Raw genomic sequence first — 13,858 nt, 5'->3', positions numbered from 1 at the left:
CTCTACCACCACCATCCCCATCACCACAACAAAGTAGTTCTTGGTCTGTAAAATTTCTAAAGCCCTGCAGAGAAACACTGTTGGGGTCCTCTACCAACAAGCAGTCAGTGCTCCTTGGTTAAGCCCTGATGTGACTCTGGACGCAGCACCCTCTCCATTGTCCGAGTCTCTGGGCTGGGCTTCTCCTGTCTCCACCTGGAATACGTCCGAAAGCGAAATGGGCCTTGGGGAACACACCCCACTCCCCCCAGGAGACATACAGATTCCTCAACTTCCTTCCTCCTCATCCTCATGGAAGGTCGGTGACGAAGGATTGTTTTAGGTTAAGGACAGTAATGGGCTTTTCTTACCTTGATTTCCTTGGCAGTAGAACTCCGTCAAAAACTCAGTAGGCTCCCAGTCCGTTTGCTCACAGTCAGTTCCATGTGTCCACAGCTCACTTAGCAAAGCTCTCAGATCCCTTTCTTCGCTTTCCATTCCCATTTCTCATCTCTCACTCTTAGGTCCAAGACCCCCTCCCTAGGCTGCAGAGCGCTGGTGGAAAGGCCCCACCTGTAATCTATTCATTCAGACATTTAATCAGATCACGGGTGTTTAAAAATCTCAACCCTTAAATCTGTGGGCTAAAAGTAGTTTTTTTCACGCTGAGAGATCCAAATTTCTGGCTTTCTGTGTTTTTTTACTTCCTTTTACAAAGAAGCTGACCTGTCTGTATAAGCTCACCCTCTTTCTTGTAACGCGTTATCACAATGCACCTACATTGACCCAAACAAGCTACATCATCCTGCTTAAGTGCAAGAAGGGCTGGGCTATATTGGGAACACATGCACAGACTTAGGGATCCACACAGCTGGTTGTCAAATTACTTTCCAAAATATCCTTATCAATTCTCATTTCTTCCAGCAGCAGGTAAGAGATTGCCTGTCTGCATTCTGCATGCATTTTGCTTTATCACTTCCTTTTTTGCTTTTGTTATTCTCACAGGTCTGTACAACAAACTTTAAGCTCCCCAAGGATTGGAACCATGTCTTCCTAATTTTTATGCTCCCAACTACTGGCAACTGAAATATACTTGAATGTTGATATAATGAATGTATATAAATAAATGAATGAATGGTAGGATTACTCATCTGTTTTCAGTGTGAACATTTATGAGTTCCAAGAATGCACATATCAAAGCACCTACCCCAAGTCTTTGATCTTAATAAAGCTTTTCTATAACGTTCTTCAGATCTCTTGGAAAACTCTGCTTCTGTGACTTTAGCCAGAATAATAGCCAATCAACAAAAATAAATTTCCAGCCCCATGACCCTCACCACGGCTCCATCGTTTATGAAGCAGTTGAAGCAAATCAATTCAGCACTTCATATTTCGGTTCTCTCCCCTGTATAATGAGAGAGATGGTACCCAGTGGACATGAATAACGAATAGAAAGCAACTGGAACACAGAGAACTCAATGTATGCTAATAAAGTCCAGCTGATTTCTATGTATGGGAAACATTTTAAGTAGCTGCCAAAATTTTATATCTAAAAGCAGAGTGAGTCATGCTTCAGGAAGAACTGATGGACCTTAAAGAGAATCTGAGGAGCACACCTCCCTGACAGTGACCTCCTGATCTGTAGAAAGACAATCTCTCTCTCTCTCTCTCTCTCTCTGTCTCTGTCTCTTTCTCTGTCTCTCTCACCTCTAACTCTACTACTCCAAATTAGGATCCAATCTCTCATATATGTACTTTACCACTTACATTTGATCTTCAGAATCACCCTATAGGCCAGGCATGATGGCTCACCCCTGTAATCCCAGCACTTTGGGAGGCTGAGGTGGGAGGATCACTTGAGTTTAGGAGTTTGAGACCAGACTGGCCAACATGGTGAAACCTGTCTCTACTAAAAATACAAAAATTAGCCAGCTGCGGTTTCACGCACCAGTGATCTCAGCTACTCAGGAGGCTGAGGCAGGAGAATCACTTGAACCCAGGAGGCAGAGGTTGCAATGAGCCAAGATTGTGCCACTGCACTCCAGCCTGGGAGACAGAGTGAGACTGTCTCAAAAAAAATAAAACACCCTATATAGGCAATGTTTAGATTAGATCAGAGGCAAAGTGGGGATAAATAAAAATCCCAAGCCACAACGTCGTCATCAGGATCACAATCAGCTGAGATACGTGCAGTACGAAGTGCAATGCTAGCATAATGTTTGTGGGGCACTGTATCATTTCCGATCAGTAAAGACTATTAAATGAAATTAAAATTAATTAAATAACTACCAAATTTTATTAAATGCATAGAATATAAACTCGTGTTGACAAATAAACAAATTTAAGCTGTGTTCAAGCCATGCTGAAATCTTTATTAGCAAATAATCAAAAATACTTTCCACAGTGGAACATTATTAAATGAAAGTAAAACATATGTTAAGAACTAGTATTGCTATAAATATATATGCAACAGTAGAAACTAATCATATGTATACATGTGCTTATTTCAGTATTCTGAGTAGGATACATATACAACATTAATTTTACTAGAGATTAAAGCTGAAGAAATGAAATGTATCTTTATGAATGTGTATATATATCTGCAAACAACCATGCTAAATACATGGAAGTTAAGAATTTTCGTTGGCTATTTATTCAGTCGCTTGAGAGGTATCTTCTATTTCTTCTAATTTTACAAATTCCTTGATAAATTTCCAAAGGCCACTTAAAATACAAAAGAAATGAATACCATAGGTTAGAAAAAATATATATTAAGCATGAAAGAAAATTTCAAAATAAACATCTATTTTAGATACACTTACCCAAAAACAGACAAGATGAGATTTCGTAATCATTTACTTTTTAAAAACATATTTGTATGGAGTTTTGGCCTTGAATGTAACAGATCCTCTAAATAAATAGATGTATTCTCCTGTAGCATATGGTATGACAGGGAAGGTAGGTGTACCATGAGCGTAATGATAGACTTTAGGTCCATTCACTCTCATTGCCAAGGCCGTGGGAGGTGCTTCCCCAGTTTTGTATCTGTAACTCTATTCCCTCTTTTTAAGAACATCCTACATGATATAAGAAACCGCAAAACCTCCATCCACCTATACGGCTCACTCAACACTCTATCCAATCTCTTTCTCCCATGGCTTTTTCTGCCCCATAAGCTAGAGAGTGGGGTGCTCCATGTTCTGGCCTCTCTTACAGCTTAGAGTGGCCTTGACCCATGGTGCTGGCCAATGAGATGTGGTGGGAGCACCTGGAGAGAATTGTCCATCCTGAATAAACTGGAAAGCCTCAAATTGAGAAGCTCTTTGCCTTCTGTCCTTCACCTTTCCCTTTCTTAATCCATGGAATGTGGACTGGTTAATGCCTGAAGACAGCCATATTGAGACTCTAAGGAGGCAGCAGACACACTCAAAGGAAAGCAGAGAAGACAGGTGAGGTGCCCTAGTTCCTTAATGATGTCATTGAGCCCAAGCCACCTACACCTAAAAGTCTTTCCCTCTGATAAAAAAAAAAAAAAAAAGCCTTTCCCTCTTTAAATCAACATATGGTTTTTCATTGCTCTTAATACCAAATTCTGAGATTCAAGCTATAGTACCAACTCAGAGAAAAGTAACTGTGTGAAGTATAAGCTTGTAATATAAATAATAAGTTTATACCAATATTATAAGTTTAGTTATAAACAAATGATACAAATCAGCCACTTACTCTTAAACTAAAATTTTCAGAGTAATGTATGTATAGGGCTTTTCAAAATGTATCATCACTAAAAGCCATATAATTGGAGAAAATAAAGCCATGCCTCCCTACTTTCCTGACTCCTGGCCATGAGAATTCACCTTCACCTCCAAATTTAATAAATTGATTTCTATATTACTAAAGAGTACAGACTGAGGTCTAAATCTTAGAGTGAGCATTCCAAAGCACGGAAAAAAGATGCAACATGTGTCCTTAATGTAAGCATTCCTGAGTGTGAACCCTTCAAAGGCCTGTCTAGCCTAATCTAGTTTTGAATAACTGATCTTGAGAACAGCATGATACTACTCTAGTTCTTTTATCATGATGTCAATACTTACTCCTGCCCCTCTTCACTGATCCTTCCCATGGTCTGCTTCACGTTGCTTTCAATAACCTGCAAAGAATTATTGTCATTGGGTCATGCTTATTACACAGGACAAGCAGGCACTAGAGGAAATATTTTTATTGATAAACATCAATTCACAAAAAAAACTTACTTTTATTTTCTTCTTTAAAATCGTATTTTCTGTTTCAAATTTTATAACTTCTTGCTGGAGAAGAAGTGGTTTGAAAAGCAATAGACTTGGTTAAAAATATTTGTTGACTACTTTTCTCTATATAACAAGATTATGTGAATAATGCTACAATTTCAAGAATACTCAATAGCACGCTACTTGAAAACAGATGAAGAAACAAAGCATAAAATGAAGGACAGTTAATGAGAAGGAAACATCCTGGTCCTCTGGATAAAAAAACAGAAGAGGTGGAAATTAATGTTTCAAAATATCAGAAAATGTTAGAAGAGGAAATTCCAGAGGAGTTAATTACTTTTCAAAACTAATGATAGAACTTGTTAAGGTGATTGGAAAAATATAAACATACAAATATCAATAAATCACATGTATATCAGCAATAAGTGAGTGCAAACTGTAATGGGAATTTTTTAAATTACTAGTTATAATAGTAATACATCCCAGAAACTCTTAAGAACAAACATAATTATTTTGCACCAAGGTATAAAAATAAATTAAATAAGCACAAAATAATCCCAGATAGGAGTATTAATATTGTAAAGCTGTCACTTCCTCCCAAATGCATTTATGAATTCATTGTAAGCACAATCAAAATACCAAAAGTATTATTATCAAAACTTCAAAAATTAGCCAATAGTGTTAATGAGAATATTCAAGATAATTCTGAACAAAATAATGATGGGCAGAGGGTATAAAGACTTGCTCTTTCAGATATTAGATGCGTTGAGAAGGATTAGCAATTGTAACAGTTAGGCTTAATGGGGTATTAATAAGAACCAAGGCTGAGTTTCAATATTAAGTCTACTGCTTGTTAACTGTGACCTCAATCAACTTACTTAACATATTTGCACCCCATTTCCATACTTCAAAAAAACCATTAATACTACCATCTATCTGTTAGGGTTGCTGCAAATTAAATGAAATTGTATTTTTTTTAATGTTCATAAAACTGTCTGATGCATTGTGAATCCTCAAAACATTTATCTCTCTGTGTTTTTTTTTTTTTTTTATTCCTGGTTGAAAATTGCCTATTTCAAATCTAGAACCAGATACCAATTACATAACAGAATAACAATGGCAATTCTGTTGTATTTTCCAGTATTTGAATTAAGAAGCCAAATATATATAAGAAGTAAATTAATATAAATTAGTGACATGGAATCTTCATAGGGAGCTTTCTATTCCTTAGATTTATCTAACAAGGTTTTAATTATGAAAGAAAAGTTTACATGATTTTGACATTATATCATGCTTTAATATTTAAAGTTAGAGCTCATTATTTTTTAAAAATACAATTATAAATTGATGGTTGTTCTGAGAGCATTTATTTATTTATTAAGAAATAAAAGAGAACAAATCCTAAACAACAAAAAAAAAAACAGAAGAAAGTCTTCAGGAATGGGCCAAGATGGCTGACTAGAAGCAGCTGCTGTCAGCAGCTCCCACTGAGAAGAATGAAAATGGTAAATGACACCTACACAGCTGAGGTGTCCAGTTTCTCTCATTGGGACTGACTAGGTGTTTGGCACGACCCACAGAGAGCAAGAAAAAGCAGGGTGAAGAGGTGGCACACCTGGGAGCTGCAAGGGGGAAGGGGAATTTCCACCCCCAGCCAAGGAAGGTGGTGAGTGATTGTGCTATCCTGTCCAGGAAACCATGCTTTGTCCACAGGTATGTGCAACCTGCAGATGAGAAGATCTCATGAGTCCACATCACCAGGGTCTTGGGTTCCAAGAACAGAACCACTCAGGTTGCCAAGTTCCCTACAGGGAGGGGCAGTCACTATCACTGTGGCTGTCTGCTGCCTCAGACAACGAAGTTCCTGTGGGGAAGGGGGGCAGGCATCACTCCATCTCCAGCCTGCTGTTTTCCCCGGCCAGTGTCAGACTGGGCAGTTTGGACAGGGAGGAATTCCCCACAGCACAGCACAGCACAGCACAGCACAGCACAGCACAGCACAGCACAGTGGCTTTGGCAGACTGTGGCCAGACTGCTTCTTTAGTTGGAATCTGGATCTATTCCTCCTCACCAAGTGGGGCCTCCCTGTGGAAATTTCAGCAACTCCAGCCAGGTGTTTATGAACAGAACTCTGATCTCGCTGGGATGGAGCCCCTGGGGTGAGGGATTGCTGTGGTCTCTGGTTCAGCAGACTTAGTCTTTCCTGTCTGCTGGCTCTGAAGAGGCCAGTCAGTCTGGATAAAGGGGATTCCCCCCGGCACAGTGCATCTGCTCCACCAAGGGGCAGCTAGAGTGCTCTCTTAAGCAGATCCCTAATCACATGCCTCCTAACTGGCTGATACTTTCCAACAGGGATCGCTAGACACCTTATACAAGTGCATTCCTGTTGTAATTAGGCTGGTGCCCCTATGGGACAAAGCTCCCAGAGGAAGGAACAGGTAGCAAACTTTGCTGTTTTGCAGACTCCATTGGTGACACCTCCAGGTGCTGGAGGGACCCAGGTGAATAGGGTCTGAAGTGGACCCCCAGCCAACTTCAGCAGCCCTATGAAAGAGAGGCTTGTTAAAAAAGCAAACAAACAGAAAGCAACAGCAACAACAACATCAATAAATAAGACATCAACAAAACCCCATCCAAAGGTCATCAGCCTCAAAGATCAAAGATAGATAAGTGCATGAAGATGAGAAAGAGTCAATGCAAAAATCCTTAAAACTCAAAAAGCCAGAATTCCTCTTCTCCTCAAAATGATCTCAACACCTCTCAACAAGGACAAAGACTTGGGCTGAGGCTGAGGCTGAGATGGATGAACTGACAGATGTAGACTTCAGAAGGTTGGTAATAACAAAATTCACTGAGCTAAAGGAGTATGTTCTAATCCAATGCAAAGAAGCAAAGAATGATAAAACATTACAGGAGCTGTTAGCCAGAATAACCAGTTTAGACAGGAACATAAATGACCTGATGGAGTTGAAAAACACAACTCAAGATCTTCATAATGCAACCGCCAGTATCAATAGCCAAATAGATCAAGTGGAGGAAATAATTTCAGAGAAAAAAGAATGAAAGGAATAAACAAAACTTCTGAGAACTATGGGATTATATAAAAATACTGAATCTAATTAGTTCAACCACTGTGGAAGACAGTGTGGCAATTTCTCAAGGACCTAGATATAGAAATTCCATTTGACCCAGCAATCCCATTACTGGGTATATATCCAAAGAACTACAAATCATTCTACTATAAAGACACATGCACACATATGTTCATTGCAGCCCTGTGTACAACAGCAAAGACCTGGAACCAACCCAAATGCCCATCATTGATAGACTGGACAAAGAAAATATGGTACATATAATATGGAATAAATAAATATGGAATACAACACAGCCATTAAAAAATGATGAGTTCATGTCCTTTGTAGGGACTTGGATGAATGTGGAAACCATCATTCTCAGGCAGAAAACCAAACACCACATGTTCTCACTCATAGGTTGGTGCTGAACAATGAGAACACGTGGACTCAGAGAAAGGAGCATCACACACTGGGGCAGTTGTCGGGGGTAGGGGAGAGACAGCAGAGGGTGGGGAGGGATAACATGGGGAGAAATGCCAGATATAGTGTGCACCTAAAGTTAAATAAATAAATTTTTAAAAAGATACTGAATCTACTGCTAAGTGGCATACTTGAAAGAGACAAGGAGAATGGAAGCAAGTTTGAAAACACACTTGAGTATTTCATCCAGGAGAATTCCCCAACCTAGCAAGGCTGACCAAACATTCACATACAGGAAATCCAGTGAACCCCAGTAAAACACTCCATGAGAAGATCCCAATACACATAATCATCAGATTCTCAAAGGTCAAAATGAAGGGAAAAAATGTTAAGGGCAGCCAGAGAGAAAAGCCAGGTAACCTACAAGGGAAACCCATCAGACTAACAGCATACCTCTCAGCGGAAACCTTACAAGCCAGAGAGATTGGGGGTCAACACTTAACATTCTTAAGGAAAATAATCTGCAACCCAGATTTTCATATCCAACCAAACTAAGCTTTATAAGCAGAGGAGAAATAAAATCCTTTTTAGACAAGAAAATAATGAGGGAATTTGTCACCACCAGGCCTGCCTTACAAGAGCTCCTGAAAGAAGCACTAAATATGGAAAAGAAATCAATTACCAGCCACTACAAAAGCACACTAAAGTACACAGACCAATAGCACTATAAAGAAACTACATTAGCAAGTCTGCAAAATCACCAGCTAGCACCAAAATGACAGGATTAAATTCGCACATAATATTAACCTTAAATGTAAATGGGCTAAATGCCCCAATCAAAAGACACAGAATGACAAGCTGGATGAAGAGTCAAGACTCATCAGTGTGCTGTATACAAGCGACCCACCTTATATACAAAGACACACATCAGCTCAAAATAAAGGGGTGGAGAATAATTTACCAAGAATATGGAAAGCAGAAAAAATCAGTGGTTGCAATCTTCCTTCCTGAAAAACAGATTTTAAACCAACAAAGATCAAAAAATAAAAAGAAGGGCATTACATAATGGTCAAGGGTTCAATTCAACAAGAAGAGCTAACTATCCTAAAGATACTTGCACTCAATATAGGAGCACCCAGATTCATAAAACAGCTTCTTAGAGACCTACAAAGTCTCTAATAACAGTGTGAGACTTTAACACCCTGCTGTCAATATAAAACAGATCATTGAGACAGAAAATTAACAAAGATATTCAGGACTTGAAATCAGCTCTGGATCAAGTGGACCTGATAGATATCTACAGAACTCTCCATCCTCAAACAACAGAATATGCATTCTACTCAATGTCACATGGCACTTAGTCTAAAATAAATCACATAATTGGAAGTAAAACATTCCTCAGCAAATTTAACAGAACTGAAATCATAAGAAATAGCCTAGACCACATGCAATCAAATTAGAACTCAAGATTAAGAAACTCACTCAAAACCACACAACTAAATGGAAATTGAACAACTGCTCCTGAATGACTCTTGAGTAAATAAAAAAATTAAGGCAGAAATCAAGAAATTATTTGCAACTAATAAGAACAAAGAGACATCAAAAAGACCAATATCTCTGGGATGCAGCTAAAGCAGTGTTAAGAGGGAAATGTATAGCACTAAGTGCCCACATCAGAAAGTTAGAAAGATCTCAAGTCAACATCATAATATCACAACTAAAAAACCAAGTTCAAACAAACCCCAAAGCAGGCAAAAGAAAAGAAATAACCAAGATCAGGGCAGAAGGGAAGGAAATAGAGACACAAAAAAACCCTCAAAAAAATCAACGAATCCAGGAGCTGGATTTTTGAAAAAATTAATAAAATAAATAGACTGCTAGATAGATTAATGAAGAAGAAAAGAGAAAAGAATCAAATAGACAAAACAAAAAATGATAAATGGAATATCACCACTGGCCCTACAGAAATGCAAACAACCATGAGAGAATGCTAAAACACCTCTATGCAAATAAACTAGAAAATCTAGAACAAATGTATAATTTCTGGACACACACGCCCTCCCAAGACTGAACCAGGAAGATTTTGAATCCCTGAATAGACCAATAATGAGTTCTGAAATTAAAGCAGTAATAAATAGTCTACCAATTAAAAAAAAAAATCCCAGGACCAAGTGGATTTACAGCTAAATTTTACCAGAGGTACAAAGAGGAACTGGCACAATTTCTTCTAAAACCATTCCAAACAAAAAGGAGGGACTCCTTAACTCATTTAATGAAGCCCACATCATCCTGATACCAAAACCAGCATGCACAAGACAAGGATACCCTCTTTCACCACTCCTATTTAACGTACCATTGGATGTTCTGGTCAAGGCAATCAGGCAAGATAAAGAAATAAAGCGTATTTAAATAGGAAGAGAGAAAGTCAAATCATCTCTGTTTGCAGATTACATGATCCTATATCTAGAAAACCCCATCATCTCAGCCCCAAAGCTTCTTAAGCTGATAAGCAACTTCAGCAAAGTCTCAGAATACAAAATCAATGTGCAAAAATTCTAAGCAGCTCTGTACACCAATGACACACAACAGGGAGCCAAATCATGAATGAACCCCCATTCACAATTGCCACAAAGAGAACAAAATATCTAGGAATACAGCCAACAAGAGAAGTGAAGGACTTCTTCAAGGGGAACTACAAACCACTACTCAAGGAAATCAGAGAGGACACAAACAAATGGCAAAACATTCCATGCACATGCATAGGAAGAATCAATATCATGAAAATGGCAATGTTTCCCAAAGTAGTTTATATGTTTAATGATATTCCCAATAAACTACCATTAACATTCTTCACATAATTAGAAAAAAAAAACTATTTTAAATTTTATATGGGAAAAAAAAAGATCCCCTATAGCCAACACAATCCTAAGCAAAAAGAAGAAAGCTGGAGGCATCATGCTGCCTGACTTCAAACTACAGTACCAAAACAATACAAGCCTACAGTAACCTAAACAGCATGGAACTGGTACAAAAACAGACATATAGACAAATGGAACAGAACAGAGAACTCAGAAATAAGACTGTACACCTGCAACCACCTGATATTTGACAAACCTGACAAAAACAAGTAATGGGGAAAGGATTCCCTATTTAATAGGGAATCTGGTGCTGGGAGAACTAGCTATCCATATGCAGAAAATTGAAACTGTACCCCTCCCTTACACCTTATACAAAAATTAACTCAAGATAGGTTAAATACTTAAATGTAAAACACAAAACTATAAGACCCTAGAAGAAAATCTAGGCAATAACTTTCAGGCTACAGGCATGGGCAAAGATTTCATAATGAAAACATCAAAAGCAATTGCAACAAAAGCAATGGGATCTAATTAAACTAAACAGCTTCTGCATAGCAAAAGAAACTATCGTCACAAAAGAAACTAACAGACCACCCACAGAATGGGAGAAAATTTTTGCAATCTATCTACAGGTATTGATCGACTTACGACCTATGCAACTTACGACCATTCGGCTTTACGACCACAATCGCTAGCCACGACTGCTCCGCATCTGGCAGCGCAAACGTTACCCAGCTGAGCATACGACAGTGCGGACCAGCTTCCGGCAGCACCACCAATTACGCGTGCACCATTTCAACTGTTATCCCAGACTCGGTACAGCAATTTGTGTTTTGTGTCTTGGATATTTTTCATCAAACCCCTCCCAAGATGTCTACCAAGAGGAAATTGTCTTTGCCTACACCTCAGCCTGCCAAGAAGGAAAGAAAGGCCATTGATCTCGACACGAAAATGAAGGTAATTAAGCAGTACAAAGGAGGAAAGAAAGTGAGTGTGATCACATGTGATACAAAGTTATCCCACTCGACTGTGTCGACAATTTTGAGAGATGAAAGAATTCGTGAAGCTGTGAAAGGTTCTGCACCCATGCGATCAACAGTTATAACAAAGCAACGAAGCAGGCCCATCCACAAAATGGAGAAATTGCTATATATTTGGATGGAACATCAAATTCAAAAACAGACACCATTAAGTCTTTTTACTGTGCAGATGAAGGCGAGAAGTCTATTTCAGACTCTGAAGGAGTGTGCTGGAGAAGATTACAGTCAAGAATTTGTAGCAAGCACTGGCTGGTTCCAGAGATTCAAGAAAAGATTCCAAATGCATAGTGTTCGAGTGACTGGAGAAGCAGCGAGTGCGGATTCGGAAGGAGCACGTAAGTTTGTTGATAGTCTGGATGAATTAATTACAGATGAAGGATATCTAGTAGAACAGATTTTCAATGTTGATGAAACTGGATTATTTTGGAAACGGATGCCAGCACGCACTTATATTCACAAAGAGGCCAAAAGTATGCCGGGATTTAAAGCAATTAAGGATACGCTAACTCTGCTGCTTGATGGGAACATCTCAGGGTTTAAGCTGAAGCCATTCTTAATTTATCACTCAGACAACCTGCGTGCGTTCAAGAATGTTAACAAGCACACACTGCCCGTCTACTTCCGTTCTCAACGTAAAGCATGGATGACACAAGGACTGTCTGAAGACTGGTTTATGAACTGCTTTATTCCTCAAGTTTGAGAATATTGTTTGGAGAAAGATATTCCTTTCAAGATTTTATTGCTACTCGATAATGCGCCTGGACACCTACCACATCTAGGCGATCTCCATCCAGATGTAAAATTTGTTTTTCTTCCACCAAACACGACTCCACTCATCCAGCCTATGGACCAAGGTTTGATTGCTACATTAAAGGCCAACTGTCTCCGAACCACCTTCGTTCAAGCAATATCCACTATAGATGCTGACTCAGAACTAACATTGCATGATTTTTGGAAACACTACAACATTTTGATGTGTATCAAGAATATCGCTACCACCTGGGAGGCTGTGATGACAAAGTGCATGAATGACATCTGGAAAAATTGTGTTAAGTGCTATGTTAATGATTTTGACAGATTTGACAGTGAACATGAACTTGAAACGATTTAGGTAAAAATAGTAAAACTCGCTAAAGATCTTTCTTTGGAGTGTGAAATGGAAGATGTCGAAGAGTTGCTAAACAAAGAATCCAGAGAACTTACAAATGAAGAGCTAATCAAACTGGAAGAAGAAAGAGTGGTGGAAGAAGAACGAAGAGAAGCAGAGAAAGAAGAGGAGGAGCCAGAAAGAAAGTTCACCACTAAGACATTATCAGACGGTTTATCTTTACTGAATAAACTTCTATACATTTCAAAGCAATGGACCCAAACATCGAACGATTTGCAAGGATTGAATGGATGGCGCACAATGTGTTTAATCCGTATCATGAAATTCATGAAGAAAAAAAGAAACATACAATTCAGACAAAGCTCACCACATTATGAAGAAACCAACTCCGGTAACCCCAACTGCTGCCTCAGATGACGACATCAACAATCCGCAGCCAAGCACCAGTGGCCAATAAAATGTTTCGTACATGTTTATATATTTTGATATGTTTTGCATTGGGAAAATGTTTCCTATGGTATTTTTTACACCTGTATTTTGTATTTTTGTATGCACCTGTATTTTGTATTTTTGTATGTTTTGCAAACATTAAACCAGTTGTACTGGTAATGCAGTGTTTTACTTAAACCTGACAAATGTAAAAATAAGAAACAAAATGGTGTAGAGATGATAAAAATGGCATAAAATGAACAAAGAAAATTATGATATATAACAATAATGAAAGAAAATTATGACAAAATATGACTTAAAAATTTTTATAACATCATTTCACAGTACTGTACATATAGCCTACTCAACTTATGACCAAATCATGTTACAACTGGTCTGTCGGAATCAATCGTGGTCATAAGTCGAGCACTAGCTATATCTGACTAATGTCTAATATTAAGAATCTATAAAGGACTTAACAAATTTACAAAAAAACACAAACAGCCCCATTAAAAAATGGGCAAAGGACATGAACAGACACTTCTCAAAAGAAGACATACATATGCCCAACAACCATATGAAAAAAAGCTCAGCATCACAGATCATCAGAGAAATGCAAATCAAAACCACAGTGGCATACCATTTCACACCAGTCAGAATGGCAATTATTAAAAAGTCAAAAAACAACAGATACTGGCAAAGTTGT

The 13,858-nt window shown here is 38.4% G+C and overlaps 1 protein-coding gene across 1 annotated transcript in view; it reads right to left on the bottom strand.

Moving 5' to 3' along the window:
• Positions 1-2,255: 2,255 nt before the first annotated feature.
• The window catches only part of CUNH6orf118 (chromosome unknown C6orf118 homolog), a 29,884-nt gene continuing 18,281 nt past the window's right edge, over positions 2,256-13,858 (bottom strand). Inside the window, 3 exon segments of the mRNA XM_032253118.1 lie at positions 2,256-2,703; positions 4,071-4,126; positions 4,230-4,283. Of these exon segments, the coding sequence (XP_032109009.1) occupies positions 2,631-2,703; positions 4,071-4,126; positions 4,230-4,283 (183 nt within the window). The 3' untranslated portion in view covers positions 2,256-2,630.

This window comes from Sapajus apella, unplaced genomic scaffold (genome assembly GCF_009761245.1).
Source record: "Sapajus apella isolate SASKATOON/1434 unplaced genomic scaffold, GSC_monkey_1.0 scaffold82, whole genome shotgun sequence".
Taxonomy (NCBI): Eukaryota; Metazoa; Chordata; class Mammalia; order Primates; family Cebidae; genus Sapajus; species Sapajus apella.
The sequence above is the reverse complement of the archived record's forward strand: the minus strand, read 5'-3'. Positions and strand labels throughout refer to the sequence as shown.